Source organism: Aspergillus clavatus, genomic scaffold (genome assembly GCF_000002715.2).
Source record: "Aspergillus clavatus NRRL 1 1099423829802 genomic scaffold, whole genome shotgun sequence".
NCBI lineage: Eukaryota > Fungi > Ascomycota > Eurotiomycetes > Eurotiales > Aspergillaceae > Aspergillus > Aspergillus clavatus.
The window spans coordinates 1,534,057-1,557,233 of record NW_001517097.1 but is presented as its reverse complement, the minus strand read 5'-3'; the positions used below and the strand labels follow the sequence as shown (position 1 = coordinate 1,557,233).

General features: G+C 48.5%; 4 protein-coding genes and 4 non-coding genes across 8 annotated transcripts, besides 8 other annotated features; 6 read left to right on the top strand and 2 right to left on the bottom strand.

The window, feature by feature from the left end:
- Positions 1-415: 415 nt before the first annotated feature.
- On the top strand, positions 416-1,936 carry ACLA_038680 (putative acetate kinase; the record flags this gene model as incomplete). Its single annotated transcript, XM_001271078.1, has 6 exons — positions 416-795; positions 854-1,168; positions 1,219-1,281; positions 1,330-1,402; positions 1,457-1,834; positions 1,895-1,936. The coding sequence occupies 6 exons, from the start codon at positions 416-418 to the stop codon at positions 1,934-1,936; spliced, it is 1,251 nt and encodes a 416-aa protein (XP_001271079.1).
- Positions 1,937-3,285: 1,349 nt separating this feature from the next.
- ACLA_038670 lies at positions 3,286-3,359 on the top strand. The gene has a single exon. It is a non-coding gene; the product is annotated as a tRNA-Ile (tRNA).
- A 387-nt stretch (positions 3,360-3,746) lies between these two features.
- On the top strand, positions 3,747-3,820 carry ACLA_038660. Its single transcript has one exon. It is a non-coding gene; the product is annotated as a tRNA-Ile (tRNA).
- Positions 3,821-4,245: 425 nt separating this feature from the next.
- Positions 4,246-4,319, bottom strand: ACLA_038650. The gene has a single exon. It is a non-coding gene; the product is annotated as a tRNA-Ile (tRNA).
- Positions 4,320-6,148: 1,829 nt separating this feature from the next.
- ACLA_038640 lies at positions 6,149-6,222 on the top strand. Its single transcript has one exon. It is a non-coding gene; the product is annotated as a tRNA-Ile (tRNA).
- Positions 6,223-11,589: 5,367 nt separating this feature from the next.
- Positions 11,590-11,617: a microsatellite.
- A 292-nt stretch (positions 11,618-11,909) lies between these two features.
- Positions 11,910-11,945: a microsatellite.
- A 6-nt stretch (positions 11,946-11,951) lies between these two features.
- Positions 11,952-11,984: a microsatellite.
- A 793-nt stretch (positions 11,985-12,777) lies between these two features.
- Positions 12,778-12,799: a microsatellite.
- Positions 12,800-13,118: 319 nt separating this feature from the next.
- Positions 13,119-13,148: a microsatellite.
- A 947-nt stretch (positions 13,149-14,095) lies between these two features.
- Positions 14,096-14,115: a microsatellite.
- Positions 14,114-14,149: a microsatellite.
- A 218-nt stretch (positions 14,150-14,367) lies between these two features.
- Positions 14,368-14,395: a microsatellite.
- Positions 14,396-17,376: 2,981 nt separating this feature from the next.
- ACLA_038630 (Rab family GTPase) lies at positions 17,377-18,350 on the top strand (the record flags this gene model as incomplete). Its single annotated transcript, XM_001271077.1, has 3 exons — positions 17,377-17,460; positions 17,566-17,629; positions 17,710-18,350. 3 exons carry the CDS (start codon positions 17,377-17,379, stop codon positions 18,348-18,350), a joined length of 789 nt encoding a protein of 262 aa, XP_001271078.1.
- A 701-nt stretch (positions 18,351-19,051) lies between these two features.
- Positions 19,052-20,113, top strand: ACLA_038620 (40S ribosomal protein eS7; the record flags this gene model as incomplete). The annotated part of the gene is made up of 3 exons (XM_001271076.1): positions 19,052-19,207; positions 19,572-19,654; positions 19,747-20,113. The coding sequence occupies 3 exons, from the start codon at positions 19,052-19,054 to the stop codon at positions 20,111-20,113; spliced, it is 606 nt and encodes a 201-aa protein (XP_001271077.1).
- A 608-nt stretch (positions 20,114-20,721) lies between these two features.
- On the bottom strand, positions 20,722-22,749 carry ACLA_038610 (putative dynactin Arp1 p62 subunit RO2; the record flags this gene model as incomplete). The annotated part of the gene is made up of 2 exons (XM_001271075.1): positions 20,722-22,350; positions 22,477-22,749. The coding sequence occupies 2 exons, from the start codon at positions 22,747-22,749 to the stop codon at positions 20,722-20,724; spliced, it is 1,902 nt and encodes a 633-aa protein (XP_001271076.1).
- Positions 22,750-23,177: the final 428 nt, after the last annotated feature.

The window sequence follows — 23,177 nt, the reverse complement described above, 5'->3', positions numbered from 1 at the left end:
ATCGACTGTCTATAAAACCAACTGGAAAAGGAATCCGATGTCTTCTCTTCTTTATGGCTCCTGATAAGAAAGGAACTGGTTCGAATTGAAATGTACACTGGAGGCTAGATATGACCAGCTTTGTTGATGCATTCAAGTAGATAGTTTGGCGAGGAATAAATACTTACTACTGCACACCCACTACGTCACCATGAACCGGGCCCTGACATCACCGCAGTAAAGCAGGAGAGAATCCCGCAACAGCCAACTCACTGCGATCCAGGCATGATATACAATCCATCATGGCGAATGGAACATCCACACTACAATAGACGAATTCCCTTGGATATATCATTAATGCTACGGCCCAACCATCACTGATCACTCCATTCCCACTGTTGCTTGTAGCCCTCTGTCCCCCCTCACCGCGTCCAACATGGCACCCAAGTCCATCCTCTCTGTCAATGCGGGATCTTCTTCAGTGAAAATTACTTTCTATACGCTGGAACGTCCGCCAAAAGTCATCGCAAATGCGCAGGTCTCCGGTATCACAGCTCCTCCGCCAAAACTGAAATACACACGAGGTTCGAAGGAACACAGCGAGGAGCTCAAGGATCGTATCTCAACGCCGCAAGATGCTTTCAAGTTCCTTCTGCAACGGTGTTTCTCTGATCCTGACCTTTCGGAGGTTGCTAGTCCGGAAGACCTGGCATATATCTGCCACCGCGTTGTCCATGGCGGCGACTACAATGAGTCTGTGGTAATAACGGATGACACTTATCACCAGCTGGAAGAATTCGAGAACCTAGCTCCATTGTATGTGCGGTTGGAGAGGAGAGCAATTGAAGGCTACTGACCCCCGATTGATGAATAGGCACAATTTCTCTGCCTTGGAGATTATCCGCACGTGCAGGCAGGAGATCCCCAATGTCAGGAGTATCACATTCTTTGACTCAGCCTTTCACCAGACGATACCGGAGCATATCAAGACATATCCGATCAACCAGAAGATTGCCAGGGCAAATGGCCTTCGCAAGTATGGGTTCCACGGGATCAGTTACTCGTTCGTTCTGCGATCTGTCGCGGAGTTTCTCAACAAGCCGATTGAAAAGACCAACATTATCGCCATGCATATTGGGAGTGGTGCGTCGGTTTGCGTGATCAAGGATGGGAAGTCTGTTGACACCACGTAAGATGATCAACTTTGATTTGCGAGTGCAAACGGGGCTGACGGTTAAGAATGGGACTTACTCCCTTGGCTGGTTTACCTGGTGCCACCCGAAGCGGCAGTATTGACCCATCGTGAGTGTACCTCAAGTAATGCTAGACCGATATAGCTAATCAATTCAGACTTGTATTCCATTATACCAACGAGGCCGGAAATCTAAGTCCTGCAAGCACATCAGAAATGCACATCAGCACGGTGAGTCTTTTTCTTGACCCAATCTAACGATTCTTGCCATTGATTGAGGGATAGGCCGAGGACATCCTCAACAAGCAATCCGGGTGGAAAGCATTGACTGGCACCACGGACTTTTCTAAGATTGCGGTAGAGAAACCTCCCTCCCATGCGCACAAACTTGCTTTTGATATCGTTGTGGACCGCATACTGGGATATATTGGGAGCTACTTTGTCAAGCTGGACGGCCAGGTGGACGCAGTTGTTTTTGCTGGTGGCATTGGCGAAAAGAGTGCTTTGCTGCGCAAGACGCTCGTTGAACAGGCCCGGTGTCTCGGTCTAGCCATTGACCCCTCGACGAATGAGAAGGGGCCAACCGAGGATCAGACTATCTTGGATATATCGAAAAATGAGGGCAAGGGACCTCGTGTGCTGGTCTGTCAAACCGATGAACAGGTAGGCGGGTTGCCTTGCAATATGCTTTGTTTATGAGTGGATTGCTAACACGGTTGTCAGTTCGAGATGGCATACAATTGCGTGTTGAAATATGGCCAATAGTACATACTAGTGATTATATTTCTTGGATTATTAGTGTAGCTCTCGTTTTCTGGTTATGTCAGGCGCAGATTATGCCTCTTTGATGGCGGATCTAAGATTAGTTACTTCTGTTGAAGTTCGTAGTCATGGTCTTCAATCCTCCGTAGCGATTATCGGAACCTCGTTGTTGTCTATCGCATCCTTCTTATCAACATTTTGGTCTATCTTTCCCCAACGTGGTGATTGTCCATCAGTGATAGTGGGCATGTGCCGGGCATATCCTTTGTTCGAATGATCTTGTTGATGTGGAAAGATTTGTGCGTGATAACATGGCAGTGCTGTCTATCACCCTTGCTCCTGTGTTCGTTTGTGGGTGTTTGACCTGTTTATGAGGCCTTCACCATCCAAGATATATATCGGAGTCACCCACAACAAAAGAGCAGCCGACCAAGCAACTCCACGGAATTGGAGCAGCTGAAGAACTGCATATCCCCAATACACCAGGGCTGACGACACAAGTAAAAAACCCGTTGAATATCAATGGTGGATTGTTCGTCCAATCCTACAAACCCAGAAGCGGGCAATAGCGCCAGGCGATCAACCCAGGCCATGTGGAATTACACCTCCATGAACGCTAAAGAAGATGTGATAGATGCAGCAACATCTCGAGGAATATAAGAAGGGGGTTTCCCAAGCCAGAATGTCAGGCGAAATTCACGAAGCACATACCTGGTCCTTCGTCCTTCGTCAACATACACCATACAGAGCAACAGCCAACATCACTGACAAATCAACGTAGATACACAAAGTACCTAGCCAACCCCCCCACCCCATTTCGACTATCCGATTGCTCATTCCTCACAGGAGACTACTAGACGTCAAGTCCCTATTCCATGATTCCAGACCCGATGGCTAACCACTAGTTCAGACCATCGACGACCAAACCGCTCTTCCGCCAATAGCCATTTATCTAAGATTGAATCACGATGCTGCTATAGGTTAGCAGATCAATTGAGCTCAGCCTTCAGAAAGCCACGCTCAGCGAGGATCGACAACCTGCATCCTGCGGCATATGCTCCTCAGTCCCCAGATTAAAAACCAGCGTCTCGCGACCAAAGTACCTGCATGACGCTAAATGTTAGATTGGGGTGCTTGGACTAGGTGTCATGTCATAAAGACCAAGCAGCCCTTTCTTCCTTCCACCATCACAGCCGCATACTTCTATCATTATGGATCGGAAGTTTTTGACTGCCAACACGAAGCTCGAGAGTCAAGGCACATGCCTAGCTGCTATCGAGTGGGTAGAAATTCATGCTACTATTGTCATGCTGGCTTCTGAAGCTTCAAATCACATGATCTTCCATCAAGCGGGTCTTGTAGCTCAGTTGGTTAGAGCGTGGTGCTAATAACGCCAAGGTCGCGAGTTCGACCCTCGTCGGGACCACTTTTTTGCTTTCGGGCAGCCCTGCTGGATGCAACTGGTATCAGTGTCCTTTCTTATTCTGGGCGTGCTTCAGAGAGGAGTGTTTTTTGGTACTGTCTGTTGACGCTGCGGGATCTGAGCCTCTGAGCGAGGACTGAAGGACATTATCTGAGCACCATGGCTTTTCCCTTTTTGAATTATGGGCATATTTTGGCGCATCGACCGTGCGAAGTATATCTGTGATCATTACGCAATAGACTCGAACGATCGACTTGTTGGGGGTCATGACTATATTCAACTATGCCCAGGCCTGGTCTGAGGGGATTTATCGATTCTGGCTGGGCGATCTCACAGTTGCAGACCTTTCAGGACTATGTTGACATAACTACGTCAGCATTTCAACAAGCGGGTCTTGTAGCTCAGTTGGTTAGAGCGTGGTGCTAATAACGCCAAGGTCGCGAGTTCGACCCTCGTCGGGACCACTTTTTTTCTTCCCAGCAATACTGTGTCGATCTATTATGCATCCGTGCTCTGATGTTCCATATCTTGTTCTTTTGTTTGGTGTCCAACCTAGGAGCATACTATGCTGGTTACGGTGCACACTTCCAGTATTTGGTGATTCAATTTTTTGAAGTCAATATATTTCCGCCAACTCTACTTATCAGCAGGTACTAGTGGACTATCGATGACTCCGGTGTTCGGGTACCCCATCCACATTTCATACTGATATCGGTTCCTGCGTGCATGTAGGACGTCGAAGTGTGCATTGCCTGCATTACTAGCGATCCACAGGAGTTTCAATAAGTCTATATAGACTACCAACAACCAGCTTATCCAGCTTATCCAGAGCATTTCAAATGGAGCAGCCGCTCGATGTCAGAAAAGATCAAGACAAGAAAAAAAAAGATGGTCCCGACGAGGGTCGAACTCGCGACCTTGGCGTTATTAGCACCACGCTCTAACCAACTGAGCTACAAGACCCGCTTGATGGATGATCGGAAAAAACATGCCTACAAAAGCCAAGCCAGAACTGGCGCTGGATCTAACCATCCCATGAGCGTCATAGGTCATTGCCATCGGGTGCTCTTTTGAAGCTACTCACTCCAGCACGTACAAGCCCACCGGCATAATTCGTACCTTTCCGAGTTGGAATCTACGAAGATGCCGCTCTCGACAATGCAGAAGCGTTGGACACTAGGTTGACGTCAGCTAGGAGCTCTGCGACAGGATTTTCCTTACTCTTCGCCTGCCTTTGAACCGGCAGAGCTGACGGTGTGGTGGATGACACCAGCGTACCTCGTCACTCATAATTAGTAATGCATCGGGCACTTATAATCCCTTTGCGTCACACAGGAGAATGATGCATTCCCGGAGGCTGGCCGGTTAAATCAGTAAATTAGGAAATATCCCGTTTCATACATGGCGAGTGTTCGCCGCTGTGCTAGGTCTAGCCACGCTGCTTTGGCATTCCAACCACAGTTGAACAACAGTAAACTGACCGTTCAGACCAGAGATTTGCAGGTATCAGTATCTGGCCTGCTGACGTGAAGAACTCTCCCGTCTCAAGAACAGTCTGAATAATGGCCTAGCAACCATTGACAGCAGAAACGAACGACGAAGCCAGAACGACGTTGAGTTCAGAGCCGTATGCATACTGTGGGAAGTCTCATGATGACTCCCTAGCCGTCGACAGTAGCTCGAGACATTGAAATTTGACATCGTCCGTGTCTGATCAAATGCCAGGCTTCCTGCTGTAGTAGGAACGATAACAACGAGGCAGGCCATAAAAGCAACTAGGACAGTAGCAGCCAGGCCGTCATCATATCTGATAATGGAATACCACCCTTGCTCATTTGAGGAACAGACCGCACTGCAGCCTTGTGATCACTCTTATCCACATCTGGTGATATTTTTCGCCCTTATAGACCATGGGTTTGATATCAATACCATGGCGAAGATAGAATTGATGATGGCAATATGTCCTGCAGCAAATGTATGAAGCTGTACAGCGCTGGAACCGTTGGCGATTGGATTAATTCCATCCCTGAGCAGAAAGCCTATGCATGACCTTCTGCTCTTTTTGTTCGTGGCTGCTTTCTCACCGAGTAACTTTGAGGGATAAACACCCATGAGGTGAACCGTTCGGTATGTTCCACGTAGAGTCCTGGGTGGGTAGCTCTGATATCGATGAATACCCGGAAGCCTCAATCAGAATGCACCACTTGGTACGGTCCTTTTATTGTCAGTCAATTTAGTGCTTTCTTGCCAACCCACGACGCATCGTTACTTCCTTGGTGTTGCTAGGGTAGATGAGCAACGTGTGGCTGAAAGAGAAGATGCGGTTGGAGGGGGGTGTGCAAAGAGACTAGAGTCAGTTTTTGTTTCCCTCAGGCTGCGCAGTGGTTGAGGCGGGTCAGCTAGTAGATATTGGTGGATACGCAGGCCGACCAGTATATTGTGATGCCTGGCTATCGTTTGTGGCCACTCTGGTTGTGGCAGTCGTATGTGTTGAGGTAGAGAGAGTCAGTAAAGAGAGTATTGCAGCCTGTCTGTGGACGGGCAGGCCGGAGCGTAGCATCTGCTACCAAACTGTAGGGGCGCCTGCAGTCAAGCAGAGATTATGATGCAATCATGCCTCTAGAAAGGGATACTGATCAATCCAAATGTCTTGTAATGAGATGTGATAGAATGGGTCTAGTGTGAGTGAGGTTAGAAGATAGGAGCATTTACAAGAGGTTCATCCTCACCAATTCTTCTTGCAAGTGATTTTTTGGCTATGTAAATAGAAAAAGCGCCGTTTTTTCACCAATGGTCTTGTAGCTCAGTTGGTTAGAGCGTGGTGCTAATAACGCCAAGGTCGCGAGTTCGACCCTCGTCGGGACCATTCTTTTTGTTTTTCTTCCCTTCCATTGCCGTCTGAATTATGGAGCGTGCAAGATATTTGTTTTTTGACGTTCATTTTGAGGTACTTGAACTCAGAAGCAGCTCATATAATCGATTGAATATGTGTGTACTCCTCCATCCGCAGAGCCTCTACCGGACACCTTCTCTTGGCCCTCCGCTGCTATCCATTCGCTACCAACCAGAGAGCGAAACCGATTGAGCTTCACGCTTCAGTGACAGCCATCCCGCGACTAGCTTTGATATCCCTCATGAACAACGGTCTTATATCTAGCCTACATTGCATCGCTTTCGTGGAATGTCCAGATGTTGCTGCATGTAGCCTGTCATAGCCGATCTAACCTACCAATGAATCATAGTCGAAGAAGATAGGCATGCATAGCAGTTCATCCATAATGTCACTAGTCTCCATCGTGATCAGTCCTGCGATGTTCATATGCCAATTATTATCTCCACCAGACAGATAGCGGGTCGCTCTATGCGGTACAGAGCTGGCCTTGGACACCAGGACCTATCTGGAACGTGTTAGCTTGAACGCAGACCAGACATGTTTGGGTGAGAGGAGTTATGACAGTTAGACCGGGTGAGTAAGAGTATACATAGGTTACTTAGCATTTTCCAGATTATAAAAAGAACTTGCGAATACGACGGTTCATGATCTGCGGGAACGAGGTCCCTATCTGGAGGCTCTTTGATATTGTTGTACTCACAGTATTCAAGATGGCACTACCTAGAGCATCTACCTATTTCCTCTTGGTGAACGGTACCAGATAGATAGAACGTTGCTAGACAGTAACTGTCTACTCGTCTCTATCGGTCAACGATGTGCCAGGTGAAGTTAAACTGATGGGCCCTGAGCCCCCAACGCTTGGTAGGTTCGAGAACATGCTCCACCCCGACTCACCCAGCCAAGAGCGATCAGAGTTCATGATAGTGTGGCAGGAGAAGGAGGCGGAACGGCACAGAAAGAACAGGCGGGTGGATGTGTCGGAGTTGACTCTCAGCTTCGGACTCAGCCCTCTTTTTTTTGTGATGGCTGGCGCTGGATCGTTCGTGTCTGGATTTCAGGAACGGATTTCCAGTGGCTTGCTGGTCCGGAGCGACTAGATCCATATCATCGACATATGATGATATGAGTATATGACAAGATCCGAGATCACCAATCGTGGCCCCCAAATGAATCCGACTGATCAGTTCCTGTTCTAGAACTTCCCACCCGCAACTTAGACTCGGCAGTCGGCTGCGGTTCCCCGGCTCTAGTGGATGGAAATGGAATCAATGAAGTCTTGGATTTCTTGCATGTGAGGCCCATTATTAGTTATCGACCGATAGCCCGGAATATGCTTTGTTTTTCTTCTTCTTTTCTTTCTTTGTATTTTATTCGTGATTCGAATGGATCCGAATTTTCAGAGTCTGTCTCACGCACGATGTTTATGTCGGCAAGTGGTTCGCCCTCAGATCCATCTTTGATTGCTTCGGCCTTCAATTATTATTCGTATTATTAGCTACTGTACTAGCACTGCAAAGCTGCTGCTTGAGCTGCTTCTCCCTGAGCTTCCAGGACCTTTGTACGAGCCCTAACACTATAACTGCCGCGCATTATGCATCATGCATCTTATCTACCTTGATAGATTGAGTATGCACCATCTATGCAATCATCAATCTCAATTGAAATGCGATAGGCCGATCGAAGTCTAGAGGCTCGCTTCCTTGCATGTTCCGCGACACAGGTTTCATGGGTTTAATCGGCATTGAGGTGAATCATCTGAGAGGATATCTACAGGATTATCTATCTATCTACCTGCTCAAACACATCCCATGGCGGCAATCGTGATTCTGTTGCCTTTGTAGCAGCTCATACGGATATTTATCTCTGGTTGTCAGATTAACTAACCAAAGTGGCTGGTGTACTCGGCAGCTTCAAAGATACGTAGTACCCTCTGTATGGTGCCATATACAACGTATAACCATACGAGAAAGGATCTACAAAGGTAGGTAGGTAGTAGGTACTGTAGCCTGTAGGTAATCGTACTACTACAGGATTAGGAATGTCGCAAAGTGGCAAATTAGTTAATCCTGATAATTGCTGGGGGCGAGGATCATGACACTATCTGCCTCCATAGCGGATGGCTAGTAGTTATCTGCTTTAGTATATATCTACCGGCTTTTTGGGACGACTACTGGGAACCTCAATCGTGGCGTGCTGAGCCACTGTTCACTCAAGCTATGGAGCATCTGATTCTGGCTAGAGGTGAGTGATTCCCTTGGAGTTTTCCAGAATCCAAATAATATACCCCCTCCGTATTTACGTACTTATGCTGCCACGGCAAAGATATCGTATGAACCATGAGAATGAGATACCTTGGGGGGACTGGGATCTGGATTCTGGATTCTGGACAAAAGACATTCCAATTCCAAGCTCAAGACCGAAGGAAGCCATTCCCGGTTCGTGAGCCCCTGTAGCATGTTTGAGAGATGTCTCTATCTCTGTCGGTGAAAACCACGATAAGACCCATTGGCTGGAGAAGATCAAATAACACAGACATTTCCCCCTGCTTCTGAGCAAAATACTTGGGGCGGAGGGATTCCCACAAGGTCTCGAGCAATAGCCGCTCGGGAAGGCTCAGTTGCGAACCTGTTTGTCTCACGACAGACGGTTATCGCCATTAATCTTCCGAAGGTGGTTTTGATTCATTGATATTGAGGAATATTGCCCAGTAATCATGCTGCTTGACTCAGTGTCCAGACGGGTTGCCGTTGGCTGATTGACAAGTGTACTACAGTACGACTAGGTACTACTCCCGAGAATGTTTCACATTCCTGCGGGAAATGGTCATCACCAGCCCCGTCGAATAGGATTGCCAATGGACAGACTAATGCCTTGAGCCGCGAGTATGGGGATTGGAGAATTGGAGACGAAAGAGCTGTTTTGTTGTCGGATTTGGAGACGATTGCAAATCATGGCGTGGATACTCTCATCCTTCTCGGAGTACGGAGTACGGAGTCCTCCTGCCCTCCGTGGCGTTTATATCATGGATTGACGGATCGATCAATCAATCAATTCAGAATTTCAGATAAAGGTCCTCATGGCCTATATCCGCCGTAATGCCTCATTTGGCAAATAGAAAGACAGTACTTCTATTCAAGCAAGTAGCGACTTGAGACGTTTAGAATGATGATCACCTTTGAAAGTAGAGCAATAATGTAATGTCAATTGAGAACCATTTGCGCATTATTGCAATAGTGCATACTCAATTCCCTGAAAAGATTTACTTTCTGTCTGGGCAAGCTAAAATTAGTGGCTGCGGAAAAGGGGAAGACGGCCGACAAAAGTGGCACCGTAGCAGGCTCAATGGTTCCTCTTCTGAGCCAGCTTCCTGACTTCTTATCCATCCAGAGTGAGATTTGATAGGGGTTGAAAAAATTCCAGGATTGTTAATTGTTGGATTGTCTCGGCTAAGTGAGCAGTAAGAATTGAGTTTCCTGAGTGTTGTGCCCTGAAATAAGCGATCTTTTGATGAAGAATCTCGCTTACCCTGTTTTGTCTTCTTCCCAGATTCGTAGGCGAACGATGATGGAATAATAATGGCTTGAAAGGAGAACCCATGCAATCTGACTTTTGGTGTCAAACGACGACCCATCAGATGCTTTTTTTTCTCCGCCCACAAGTTTACTGATTATTTAAGAGTAGTATGAAGTATCCGAATATGGAGTACTACGTATGGGCTACTAACAGTAACAGCAAATTAAGACGCGTGGTACGATCTCTGTCTCCGTAACCCAAGTGAACCACAGTACCATCCTGACGGGACTTCTAGAATACTTCTGGAACGCCGGAATTCTGAAGTCGCCTACCGTATTCCGTAGATCGCCCTACCCCCAACTCCAAGATGTCCTACGCCTATGATGCACTTTGCAGTTTGCAGTTTGCAGCAGACTGCAGGCTTATCGGATGTTCCGGGAACACGGAATACTTCCAGGCCAATTTGCAATACTCCGTACGGACGGAGCTACGGATACTGGAAGGGGAGTGCTTAGTGGCCTACTATGTAGGTACTGGCCTGTCACTTCTACCTGTCATCTGGGATTGGTCTGAAATCGGAGAACTCGAGAGGACAAAAGTACATTTTTGTGGTTGTGAATGGCTCAACAGTCCTACTTGCAGCTTAATATTGACGTTCTACTAGTCTAAAGTCGGTCTTATTTGAGGTACATGTCATCTTCCATGATATTCTCCTCACCTCGTGGTCTACCTGTCATCGGATATGGATGACTCATCTAAAGATATATCTAGGTACAAAAAAAAATAAAAAAACAAAAGGAAAAGAATCGTGAGATCTGTCCTTTTTAATCCCCGATCGAAGGGTGTGTACTGTGTACCAGTTATCTACCAGGGTGCATCGAAAAGCCAGTAGCAGCAGAAGAGCAGAAGAACCATCACCACCGTCATCATGCATTTACTCAATCACTGATCCGATCTCGCCATCCAGGCTGTTCATCCGAAGAAACGCGGTAACATACAGCCTGAGCTCAGTCGAACATATCAAATACCAGAGTATGAATCCTTAGGGCTCATGGTAAGCTGCGTGCGGCGGTGCGACAGAGCGAACTACTCCGTACTTAACTACTTGGGCTAGACCTCCAAAGGCAGCAATCAATATGGAACCTGGCTGACCTGTGGCTGGTACAAGGTACTTTGACTCTACTGTATGTATCACCTCACCAGCTCACAGTCACACCTGTCTTGTAGTAGCGCAGATCTATCATTATCTGTTCCAGTTAATGTTCCATGATCCATCTATCTCGTTTACGGAGTAGTCCAACTGTCCATGACCCCCATATGCTTGTAAGTTGTAGGCGCGGCAGCTGGAAGACCTGGCCAAACACCTCAGAAAAAGGAAGGATCCGATCCTTCTTCCGCGGCCCTGCGTTATTTCCTCCGCGCCCCCATACTTAGTGAGTTAGTTAGTAGTGGCGAGGCTCGGCGCTGCCCGGGTGGGCAGACCAAGCAGGGCCATGTGGTGGAGAGATTAAAATTCCCTCTTCACCAAATCCTGCGTCACAGAGGTGGCATGGATCATTGGCTGGAATTGGATAGCCGACATATCGTATCGACCATCCCTGTCCCCGGTAAGCTTGGTCTGGGACTAGTCGTTGGGTTTTCCTGAGTTTCGCGGGAAACCGTTGAGGGTTAGAGTCAGTCGTCAGAACACTCTCGAACTCTGTGGTTTCAGGTATGGAGCAGCAGCTTACCCAAATAGGGCTGTCTGATTAGACGATGGACTATGAATGGTGGTACAATCGGGATCAGGAGGATGACTGCCAGATGATCGGATCATCCAGATGGAGGTTTTTTTTTTTTTTTTTTTTTTTCTTTTCAAAAAGGACTTTCGCTCGCAGGTCAAGGGTCGCGGGGAGGAACAGTACCCACTAAGTTACTGGTCATACTGGAGATAGGGCGACACGCTAGAAGGACTAGAAAAACGCGAGAAGAATGCTAGTTGCATAGAATGATACGTAACTGGGGCGGGTAAGAGTGGGTTGGGATCGTTGCTAGTGTGGATCCCCCCACTGTCCCCTTTTTGTCGACCAACCCGATCCCCCGGCGGAAAAAGATGGTCAGCGAACGAAGGCCTGTAGGCTGTGAGACATCTCTCGATTGGATGGTCGTTCTTTTCTCTCTCTTCTTTTTCTTTTTCTTTTCTTGATTTGATAATAATGATAATCATAATAATCATAATAATATATTGAAAAATCTGACAGATGAAGAGATAGAACCATTGCTAGTCACAGAGTCCCATCTGTGACCTGTTCTTCAGTGATCCGGGTAGGTGATCGCGCCTCTCATGAGTCTTTTGAAGTCTTGAGTTCTTAACAGAGGTCAATCAGGGGAAGTGGACCAGGCAAATATCTACTCCGTAGACTAGGGGAAGAAAACTGAATCAATAGTAGTCAAGCAGCAGACTCTGGGTCCTGTTAGCTCTCCCGAGACTACACAGTAGGTCGACCTCCAGTCATTAGATGATTAGCCACTCTAGGCACGTAGTTAGACTCCCAGACGGGAAGCTTCTGGATTGGTTCAGTTACCCACTCGACGGATATTTCATGGACGACTTTGAATGGCCGTGTCTTCTGGAAGCATTGTAATACGATGGGATTGGTATCAAGTCCAGCCATCTTATGCATGGGTAGCCTAGCTCATCTCAAGGAAAGCTTGGTTAGGCGATATCTCATCTGTACACTGGACAAGTACCCTTCGTATGGATCTTTGTAAAAACACAGTGTCAACTGTCAATAATAAATGAAGTAGATATGTATTTATCTACTCGTAGAGGGTTAGAGATGGGTTCCAACCAAAACGAACCGTTTGGAGCGATTATACTGAACATGGTTAGACGCTGGAAAATAGCCTTAATGCCTAGGGCTTCCGGGGATCACAAGATTGTTCTAGGTAGTAGCCTGTAGGAAGTAAGTCTAGGTTGTAAGTGTTGTTCTAGAGAGTACGAAGAAGGTATTTTACTCCAGCATACAGATACGCAAGTAAGTAAGTAAGTAAGTAATGCTCTGCACTTTTTAGGGTGCACCCTAGTCATCCTCTGTACGGAGTACAGATACTCATCATCCCGTCGTACCAATTAATTTTCGTCCCCTGAACCGTTCCGCTTTCACAGGGGAAAAAAAAAAAAACCACGCGACAGAATCGATGCGAATCGAGATGAGCCTAAGCGGAGAACTTTGGGTTAATTCGGATCCATCCGTGTGTTCCTGGCCCACCCCAATATGCGCGAAGCCTGTCCGTCGTGTCCGAAGAATCGGTTCCTGCTTCTACGGAGTAAGTATCCAGCTCTACGGAGTATGTAGGGCGAGTGGAGAGCTCGGTTTTTTTTTTTTTTTCTTTCTTTTCTTTTTGGTTTCCATGACGCCGTACAGGAAAGGAGCCTACCTCCCTCAGTTGCTCAGTCGACCTGGATAATCCGGAGCTGACTACAGTCTACACACCATCTTTGAATCAGGAGGAAGGGGTTCATCCTTGCTAGTGGTCTCTGGGTTATTTGCGAGGTCCAAACAGGATTCAGTTGAGAGATCCATCGATAGGCGGAGGAAGGGGGGGGGGGAAGTGACAGGTGATAAACTGGCCGAGTGGTTTCAACAAAGAGAAGGAGGTTGGGTGAGTGACATGTGGGCGAGACCTTGATAAATAGACAATCCCAAGCTTTAATAGATTATTATTATGACCTGATCAAATGATCTGAGATGTGTCGGGAAAGTACTTACTACATACACAGTATATGTACTCCGTACTGATACTCAAAATGTGGAAGTAAGGCAAAAAATAATGATAGTTCGGAATAATATCAGGGAGCAAAAAAAGGGTCAAATAACAAATTATTTAGGCACCTAGCTAGTTACCAAGTTAGGATCAAGCTGTACTGTACCGTTTTGTCAAAACGTTGGGACTTGGGAGCTGCTGAGTTGGTGATGGGCATGGAAAGCCCCTAACTCTAAGAAAGGGGGATTCGCACATCCACAGCGTCGCGTACCTGACCTTCGGGACAAGGAACGGGGACAGCCGCCTAATAGATAATACTTGAGTTGACTACAACTACTATACTACTAGTAAAGCAGTTCTCTATGGTGGACGCATGCTAGACAGAGAAGCTCTATGTACCGTATAGTCTTAGTAGTAGTAGTATGTATTAATAGTTAGTAGCACTTACTTACATGCCTCCTTCCTGAACCTTTTTCCGTTTCTTCTGTTTTTCTTTTCTGGATCTAGTCTTATTTCCTTTTTTCCCTTTTTTTAATTTTTATTTTATACATTGTTCATTTTATTTTTCAATAATTAAAATCAAAATATAATAATAATAATAATAATTATCATCATCATCTTTATTATTATTATTATTATTTACTGTTTTACCACCGGATTTCAGAGGAGACAACAACAACAACAAAAAAAAAAAATCTATTATAATAATAAAAATAAACAGGCTCTCATATTAAGTACGACTGGATAAGATCCATCCATACCTACCTAGGTACCTACTAGGTATATATCAAGATCACGGAACCCCCTTCATCCATCCTACTAGTAAATTCTTCATTCATTCCTCATTCAATCACCCTGTCCTCCTCCTCCTCCTCTTCTTTCTCCTGTCGCCTTTCTCCCTACGTCGTCCCCCCTCTCATTCCATCTTCTGTACTTCCTAACCACTCGCAACCCTACCTATCATCTATCCCCCTTTCGGTGACGTTTACCAAAGCGCATTTCACCCTTCCTTGCGATACGTCCAATCGCCTTTTCCATTTTCCTTGACCCGGATCAAACGACCCTGCTTCCGCGGCACTACGGCCTGCAGTCTTTCTTCGAAGATCGACCTCCTTGCCGTCTGTTGCATTAGTCCGTCCCGTTTGGCCGGCGACTGGTTCTGATCAGATCGCGCTCGAAGTAATCGACACCTGATTTCATACGCCTGCTGCAGACCTTCGGACATTAGAAAGGGGAGGGAAGAAGCAAAGAACAAAAGAGAAGAAGGCAGAAGAGAAGAAAAATACCAATAAAAACAAGCCACCGTCCTTTTCGACAGTCCATACCGAACACCTCAGCATCTCCATCGCAAGGAGCACCCAGAAGAGAGGGAGAAATTCATAACAAAAAGGAATAATATCCAATTCGACCTGTCGATTCGAATTTGGGCTCCACCTTTGCCTCATTCTTACGGTCCAATTTCTCGGATCGTCAGCGTCGCATTCCTGCCCTACAGCGCTGCTTTTCGCCGCTGCATCAACAAGCTACCTATTCCCAAGCTCCCGAGTCTAGAGTCGGGGATATCTTAATAAGAGATTGTTTTTCCAATCTCATCTGCAGCTGTATCGTCATTACCATCACCGCCTCTTCTTGCTGAGCAATCTGTTCGATACATCGCGATATTTGCTATAGACGCACATAATTATCAATCCTTGAGGGATATATTTATCCTTCGACTGAATCCTCTTATTTTATATTTAATCATCCCGTGAGTTCTCCTTTCTCCCAAATCCTGCCTGGAATTCGTTCACCTTACGTGCCTTCTATCAACAACCAGTGACATTACGTCTGACCATGGCTCTTTGCGCAGAATCCACAATGATTCTCCGGGATCTGTCAGCCTTCAACATGGGGAGAGGCGCATATGATACTACAGGAGTGAAGAAGCCTGGTGCCCCTCCACCGCCACCATCCACCCGTTGAGACGTCAAAAAGCGCGCTTGTTACCACATGATACGGTTGCTTCTACCTTCCAGAGGACAAGAAGCTTCTTGTGGTTCCAATTCCGCTGCCCCCCTGGCGCCAATGGCAGTTTTGGGTTCACGTGTCTGCTACAATGTTGGTTGATCTTGGGTAAGTTGTCCCGCGTGGCACTCTTGCTGCTGTTTCATCACTGACAGACTCCTACCTAGACCTTGTAACACTACCTCTTGATACATTTCTCCTTTGCCGACTACCTCCGTTCTTCAGCTCTCGCATCCTTTTTTTTATTCTCTCCAATACCCTTCGACTTTGCTCGAATCCAGCGTTGGCGTTCTTTTCGACATTAGAAACCGTTGAACTTCTGTTTCTCCGCCAAATCATTTCGATCTATCTACAACTTTTAATCTGGCCGACACGAACAATTTCAGGTCCATGATCTGTACCATTAAAAGTGCTTTGTGTGTTTTTTTTTGTCCCTTTTCTTTTCGCGGTTCCATTTGTTTCAGGCGTTTGGCATAGACGGGAAGGATATTACATGGGATACATGGATTGATACCAAGACTAGATCTGACGACCTCGCGGTCACATTTCTTTTTCTCTTTTTGTTTTCTTTTGTCTCGCTTTTGTCTTTTTGCTTTCACTCAAATTGGATTTAGCATCATTGTGGGGCTCTGTGAATTTGTCTTTGCTCATGTACAATATGGACAGCACCTTTTTTTGGGAATAGAAGCAAGTGTGCCTTGTGTGTCTTTGGAATCCAGTGTATTCTGCGTGGAAGTCTCAGGATAAACTTGATTGTTTCGAGCTTTGACAATTTACCGTACTCTGAAAGTTGATTGATTCGTCCCTGAGTATCTACAAGCTGTTTGACGGCAGCATGCAGACCTATCTGCAGTCTGATTTGCCTGACTGATGTCCTCCATGCATTATCTTAGATTGTGAGTGGATCATTGGACCCTAGTCGAAAGTCAAGGTATTCGTCGTGCATGTGCTTCTGTGTCTTGGGCAGCTACCAGCATCTCTGGACGAATCATGCTGTGCAACGTTGGCATTCTGGAGATGACTGGGCGCTATACCACGGGGTATTTGCTATCTGGCAATGCTTTCAGGTGTTATTGGTGAGCTATGGCACGTCACTCCTGGGCTAGGTAGGTAGGCTGGTAGCCTGACCTTGTCCGGTAGTTGGAGAAGTAGGTACTTTCTACTTCGTGACTGTGTAGGTACCTGGGTATCTAAGATTGGGTAGGAGGTGAGTACTTGGCATGACCGTTTAGCTTCTAGCCAATTGCAATAGAAACTGTTGACTCTCCTTGACGGCATCTCCATGAATAGGTAGACGTTACCCACAGACACCAATGAGCCGGATACCCAAGAAGAAACATCCGGCCAGGCCATACTTACCTAATGTTAGGTAGGGGTGCCTGAGGTGTATGCAAAGGACCTGAGGCAGAGATATCCCGTGACTGCTCGAGCCGCTGGATGACTGCCGCTAAACCCAGTTTGGACCCTGGAGTGCCTCAACTCCATCATCGCTGACGATGGATGTCTCTCCGCCTCTCTGGGTACATACATTTGGAGGTTATCCACCAATCTGCCGGCCAACTGCTAGTTCCTGGACGACTCTGGCAATTGTATATTTGTCCCACCGCCTTTTCAGTTTGCTCACCACATTGCATCCTTATCATCAAAGCACACACTGCCAGGATTGGATCCCCTGCGACTCGGCTTATGTGCTTCAGGCAGCTCTGATTAATTACCATCTTACTCCCCAGTATTGCCGACCATAGCCGCCCGTTGCGAGCTGATTTCATCGATCGTTCAGCGTTCGAGAACCAGAATCCGTGTGCGAAAAAAAAGCACTCCTGCAAGAAGACCTAATAGCCCAATCGTTGGGCTCTACAAACCATGTCTGACTCAACGAGCGCAAATACCCCCAAGCCGAGCAGCAGCGTCAAGCTCGTCCTGCTCGGCGAGGCAGCTGTTGGAAAGGTATGGCGTGGGATTCTGTCCTTCCCATCCTTCATGCCCCCTCTCTCTGTTGTACACGGGTAACCCAGAGGACTGACTGTGTGCTCAACCGGCCGGGGTCAACAGTCATCACTCGTTTTACGATTTGTCAACAATGACTTCCAGGAGAACAAAGAGCCCACCATTGGAGGTAAGCAAGTGGACCTGAATGTGTTCGTTTTGGCAAATCTCTCCACGCTCATCACTAATGTCATGATTCTGCGGCATCAGCTGCATTTCTTACCCAGAAATGTTCCCTGCCTACCCGCACAATCAAGTTCGAAATCTGGGATACTGCCGGCCAGGAACGTTTTGCCTCTCTGGCTCCCATGTACTACCGTAACGCCCAGGCGGCGCTGGTAGTCTACGATGTTACAAAACCATCCTCCCTCACAAAGGCCAAGCACTGGGTTGCCGAGCTCCAACGCCAGGCAAGTCCCGGGATCGTGATTGCCCTCGTGGGTAACAAGCTGGACTTGACGAACGACGGCGGGGAGGCTACGGAGCAACCGCAGGCTGAGGTTGAACAGGAGCCTTCTGGTGCTGAGGGCGAGGAGACCGCCGGGGACAACCATGAGGAGCAGGAGACTACCCCTGGAGATGCCCGCAAGGTCTCAACACGGGAGGCGAGCGCTTATGCAGAGGAGGAAAGCCTGCTGTTTTTCGAGACCAGTGCAAAGACCGGCACGAATGTCGCTGAAGTCTTCACTGCAATCGCCAACGCGATCCCGGAGAGCAGCCTGAAGAGCGGACGCGGAGCCGGCGCGGGGACAGGCCAGACTGCTCTGGGAGCTGGCCGTCCGGCCGACGAGACGCGGGTCAATCTTGGGGATCGAGCAACTGCTACGGCCAAGGAGGGCTGCGCCTGTTGATCGGCCCGGATATGCTTACCCGCTCTGTAGTTTCTTCTTTTACGTCAATACCTTATTCTTGTTTAGAACGCAACTCAGCCTTCCGCATGATCGGCATACTTCCAAAGCATGCACTTGTTCTTCTAGTTCAGGGCGTCTATTTTCCTGTATTACTTAGTGATTGCTTCCCTATTTTTCAGCTTTGTTTGTTAGTCCTGTGTTGGTCTTGCGATCCACGACGTTCATTGTGATTCCTAGCGTGCGAACCAGTCTCTTGCCTTGAGTTAGGAATCTTGTATGGAGTACTTCGTGCTGCTGTGTTATTGAATGCGCATATTTGATATTTTTCTCTGGGGTTTTTAGCAGCGTACTGTCCATCATGATTAGGCCTACGTCCAAGGCATTTCCTACTTGCTACCAGTAGTAGATTGTCTTTTGACGTTGGATGATGATAATGATGCCTCAGGCGCCAAGGGCGAACAAAGTCACGGGATACGCGTTCCCCTAAGAGGGCAGAGGCGCTAATCCCACAACGGCTAGAGACAACACCGCTAAGCGAGGCGCCGAGACTCCGATCCCACACCCGCACGACCAAGCGCAAATTGTAGGGTAGGAACTCCGTTCAACCTCGATTATTTTCCCCCTCGACGACCAACTCCCCTCGCGACAAGGAACCAGCAGCACCAGCAGCACAGCCAGCTACCCGTCGCTCGTCTGCAATCATGGCTGCCATCAACAAGATCGCCCACAACTCGCCATCGAGGCAGAACCCCTCCGAGCTGGAGACTGCGATCGCCGGCGCTCTCTTCGACTTGGAGAGCAACACACAGGACCTGAAGGCCACCCTCAGGCCCCTGCAGTTCGTCTCTGCCCGTGAGGTAAGACTCGCCTGATTGCTTTGTGTTCCAAATCGCGTTCTGTGCCGTGTCAATTGCACCGCAAATCATATATTTCTCGAAGCGAAGAGTGAAACTGCCGGGCCTGGAGATGAGTGGTATATCTACATGTTTGGTGGTGATTTTTCTGTGCGGGAAATCAAATCAAATCATCCTTGGATGCGCGAATGAGATCCCCTGCCTATCTGAGAAAAAGAAGAGGAAACTGGAACTGGAAGAGTTGGGAATAAGGATACTGGTGTACCGGGCACTCGACACTGGATATTTTTATTTTTTATTTTTGATCGCGATTGACTTCATGCTTAAACTATGCCGGGTTATCTGACATGTATGGACTCTTTGACAGGTTGAGGTCGGCCACGGCAAGAAGGCCGTTATCATCTTCGTCCCCGTCCCTCTCCTCCAGGGCTTCCACAAGATCCAGCAGCGGTACGATTGAAAACCCACTCCGCAGCATTCGACGAATGCAGATACCTTCCCTCCTGCGGGATGAACCAGCCGAAACTGACAATGCATTCCAGCCTGACCCGTGAGCTCGAGAAGAAGTTCTCCGACCGCCACGTCCTCTTCGTTGCTCAGCGCCGCATCCTGCCCCGCCCCAAGCGCTCTGTCAACTCCCGCACCAACCAGAAGCAGAAGCGTCCTCGCTCCCGCACCCTGACTGCCGTTCACGACGCCATCCTCACCGACCTCGTCTACCCCGTCGAGATCGTCGGCAAGCGCACCCGCACCAAGGAGGACGGCTCCAAGACCCTCAAGGTCGTCCTTGACGAGAAGGAGCGTGGCGGTGTTGACCACAGACTCGATGCCTACGGCGAGGTCTACCGCCGTTTAACCGGCCGCTCCGTTGTCTTCGAGTTCCCCCAGAGCAGCGCTGCTGAGTACTAGATTTTATTTTCCTGTGTCAAAACCTCTTCTTCATGATCATGTGGTTTGGTTTAGGTAAATAAGCGAGTGCTTTGCAGAGGGGTCTGGTAGGATTCGTGTTGGGGGCGGGTTCATGAGAGAGAGAAGAGTGAGAGAAAGCAAGGAATGAGAACGGTGCTTCGTGTTCTACTTTTTTTTTCTTCCCACACGAAATCTGCCTTGATCATGATCCCTCTGCGATGGGGTAGCTTGGTCTGGTTCTCGGGTATCAAGGTTCCGGAAATGAAAGGTTGCGATGTGATAATAAAAAAAATCATGATCTACTGGTTCCGGGCTTTTTTTTATCTTTCCGGCGTGGTCAAAAAATACTCTTCCTTTTTTTTTCTTCATTCTTCTCGCCCGTGGCCCCGTACAAGACAGAAATCGTATCAGATTACCTTCGCGATATCTTTCATATATCCCCTCAATTCCTTAGGACACTGGGATGTAGTCTATTTACTTCGGGATAACCTAGCTCAAGTCCCGAATATACAGTAGAAAACAACAATCAAGCACATGAGCAAAACATGGTATCTATATGAAAGCAGCAAACTGGTACGGCCCCGACCTGCGAGCGCGGCCACACACAACTACGGCGCAAAATCGCCAGTAATCCTCCCCACCCCCAACACCATCCAATATGCCAACTCCCGCTTGACAGTGTCAGAGCCCTGCGACTTGCTCACGGACTGCTCCATCTGGTTCTCCGAGTCCCATTCCATGCGCACAAACACGGGGATCTCGAGGACGTCCTCGTCTGGCTGCAGCTGGTTCCTGGGATCCGAGGCTTTCCCGCTCCAATCCAGTTTCGTAGCGGGCTTGCCATTATTCTCGTCGTTATCACTGTCGCTGTTCTGATCATCACTGTCGTCGCTGTCGACATCGTGGGCTCGCTGTTTTCTGGCTCCCGTGGTACCCCCTGGTAACGTCCCTGGCACAACCTCCAGCACGACGGTCGTCCAGTTCCGTCCCTTGTCCCAGACCTTGCCTGCCTCGGCGACTTTCTCGGATCCGAGGTTGAATCCCCCGGAGCGAGACGAGCGCTGGTCTCCCGCCGCCGTGCCCTGCAGGGCTTCGTCCCAGACATCGCTGTTGGCTCCGATGTCGAATTGCGGGCAGAGGATGGTGACTTTGGTGGCGACTCGGCCTGGTGTTACCGACGGCGTGGCAAGCGTCACCCGGACGGGGTCGAACATGTGGTTTTTGAGCGTGAGAAGGAGCTGTATTGGCTTCAGTGGGGAGAGGGCGTCGAGGTTGGGGCCTCCAAGTGAGGTTGTGGATGAGGTTGATGGAAGGCCTGTCGCTGGTCCTAGAGGAAGGGGCTTGAGCGTCGGAAGAGGTATGTAGCTGAGGGCGATAAGTCGGATCCGGAATCGGGTCGACTGCGGCTTGAATTCGGGCTTGACGAGGATATGCTTGCATGATTTGCAGCGCTTTGAGCGTTTAGTGCGGAGTAGCACTGGCAGAGGCAGAAGGTCCTCCACAAATCGAGCATCGGGGGACTGGAACATGCGTTGCTCAATCGACGCGACGCCGTCCCAGCCACAATCTTCTGAGGCCATCCGCTCGATGATGGTTTCTTCTGTATCAGGAGCGGGCACCTTGAGGCCCTCGCTGGTGGTCAGAGCTTCTCTCATGACTGGAGGCTTCGACTTAGGTTTCTTGTTGGCTCCATAAAGATTATTCAGTCTTGACGACGCTGCATAAAGCGACATGATACGGTTCAGAGCACCAGGGGAGGCGAACCCGGGTCCGAAATCGGCCCCAAAGGGGTCTGCGGGTGATGTGGACGTTGCGGCTATCTGATCTTTGTAGAATGCCTTGAGTGCAGAAAATCTCGCATCGAAATTCAGAGGAGCCGCGGGCTGCTCGTTAGATGTCGTAGATTGACCGTCTCGGCTCTCCTCAGGTGTCGGGAATTGGTCATCGACCGAGGAGTATATGGACAGCGGGGACTTGAGCTCGCCCACGGTTTTGGACATTTGTCTCCCCCTGGAAGAAGGGTCCGTCATTTTTGAAAGCTGGGTACGGATGTTCGTAGGTTTATCGAATTTGATGCCGATATCCAAGGTTGTCCACATGCAGTATGCACAGGACAGCACCCAGGGCCCCTGCTGGCTTTCACCTCCTGTGACATTCTCGAGAGTGGTGACCGCAAGGGGCGCAGTGCATGCAGGGCAATTGAAGCAATTCCTAGCACATCTAATAGCAGAAGAGCTCTTTAGCAGGGGATCTTCGACTAACAAAAGGTCAAACGCGGGGCCAAAGTCCGCTCACCGATTATTCTCGCTCCGAACCATGCTGCTCGGTGTTTCGAACAGGCAATTGGGGCAATACCAACATACAGTCTCTTCCGTAATGCATCGTGGGCATTTGATCTGATGGCAATCTTCACAGTAGAGTAGCTGTTCCGGGGGGTACAGGGAGAAGTTGGAGCGTGGGGATCGGGGATCGAATGTCTGTTCCTCGTCGTCGCTATCCTCAGCTCTTAATGGAGCTGTTTGCTCTGCCTTGCCCTTCTGCGGTGATTCGCGCGATCTCCTTTTTCTGGACGGATCAGGGATGGGCGTATCCGCACACGGGCACGAGATGTAGGTATAGGGGAAAGGACGCGACATGTTTAGGATAGCAGGGGTGTGTGTGTGTGTTTGTGTGTATCGGGGCGCTCGAGAGGATGTCGTTTACCCTGAGGCTATCCTATACAGGAAATAATATCATAACATCATTCAAGAAACACCTTCGTTGTATGCCGACCCGAGTCTAGGCGACAATTATCTGTCAGTGTTGGGCAAACAACGAAGAGTCCAGGGACGCACTCACGGTTGATTGACAACGCTCTCGGTAGACGAGCCTCTTTCAATGATTCCTTCCAGTCAGTGATACCAAAACCTGTGAGAATCCTCAGATCCAGATTTCTTCAGTCAACACAATGGTCGCTGAAGGGTCTCGTGGAGATGGTGATGTTTTTATCGCCAACGCGAAATTGCGGAGACTCCGCGGGATGGAAAATCCAATCGACGTCACCTGTGGATGAGCTCTGCATTGC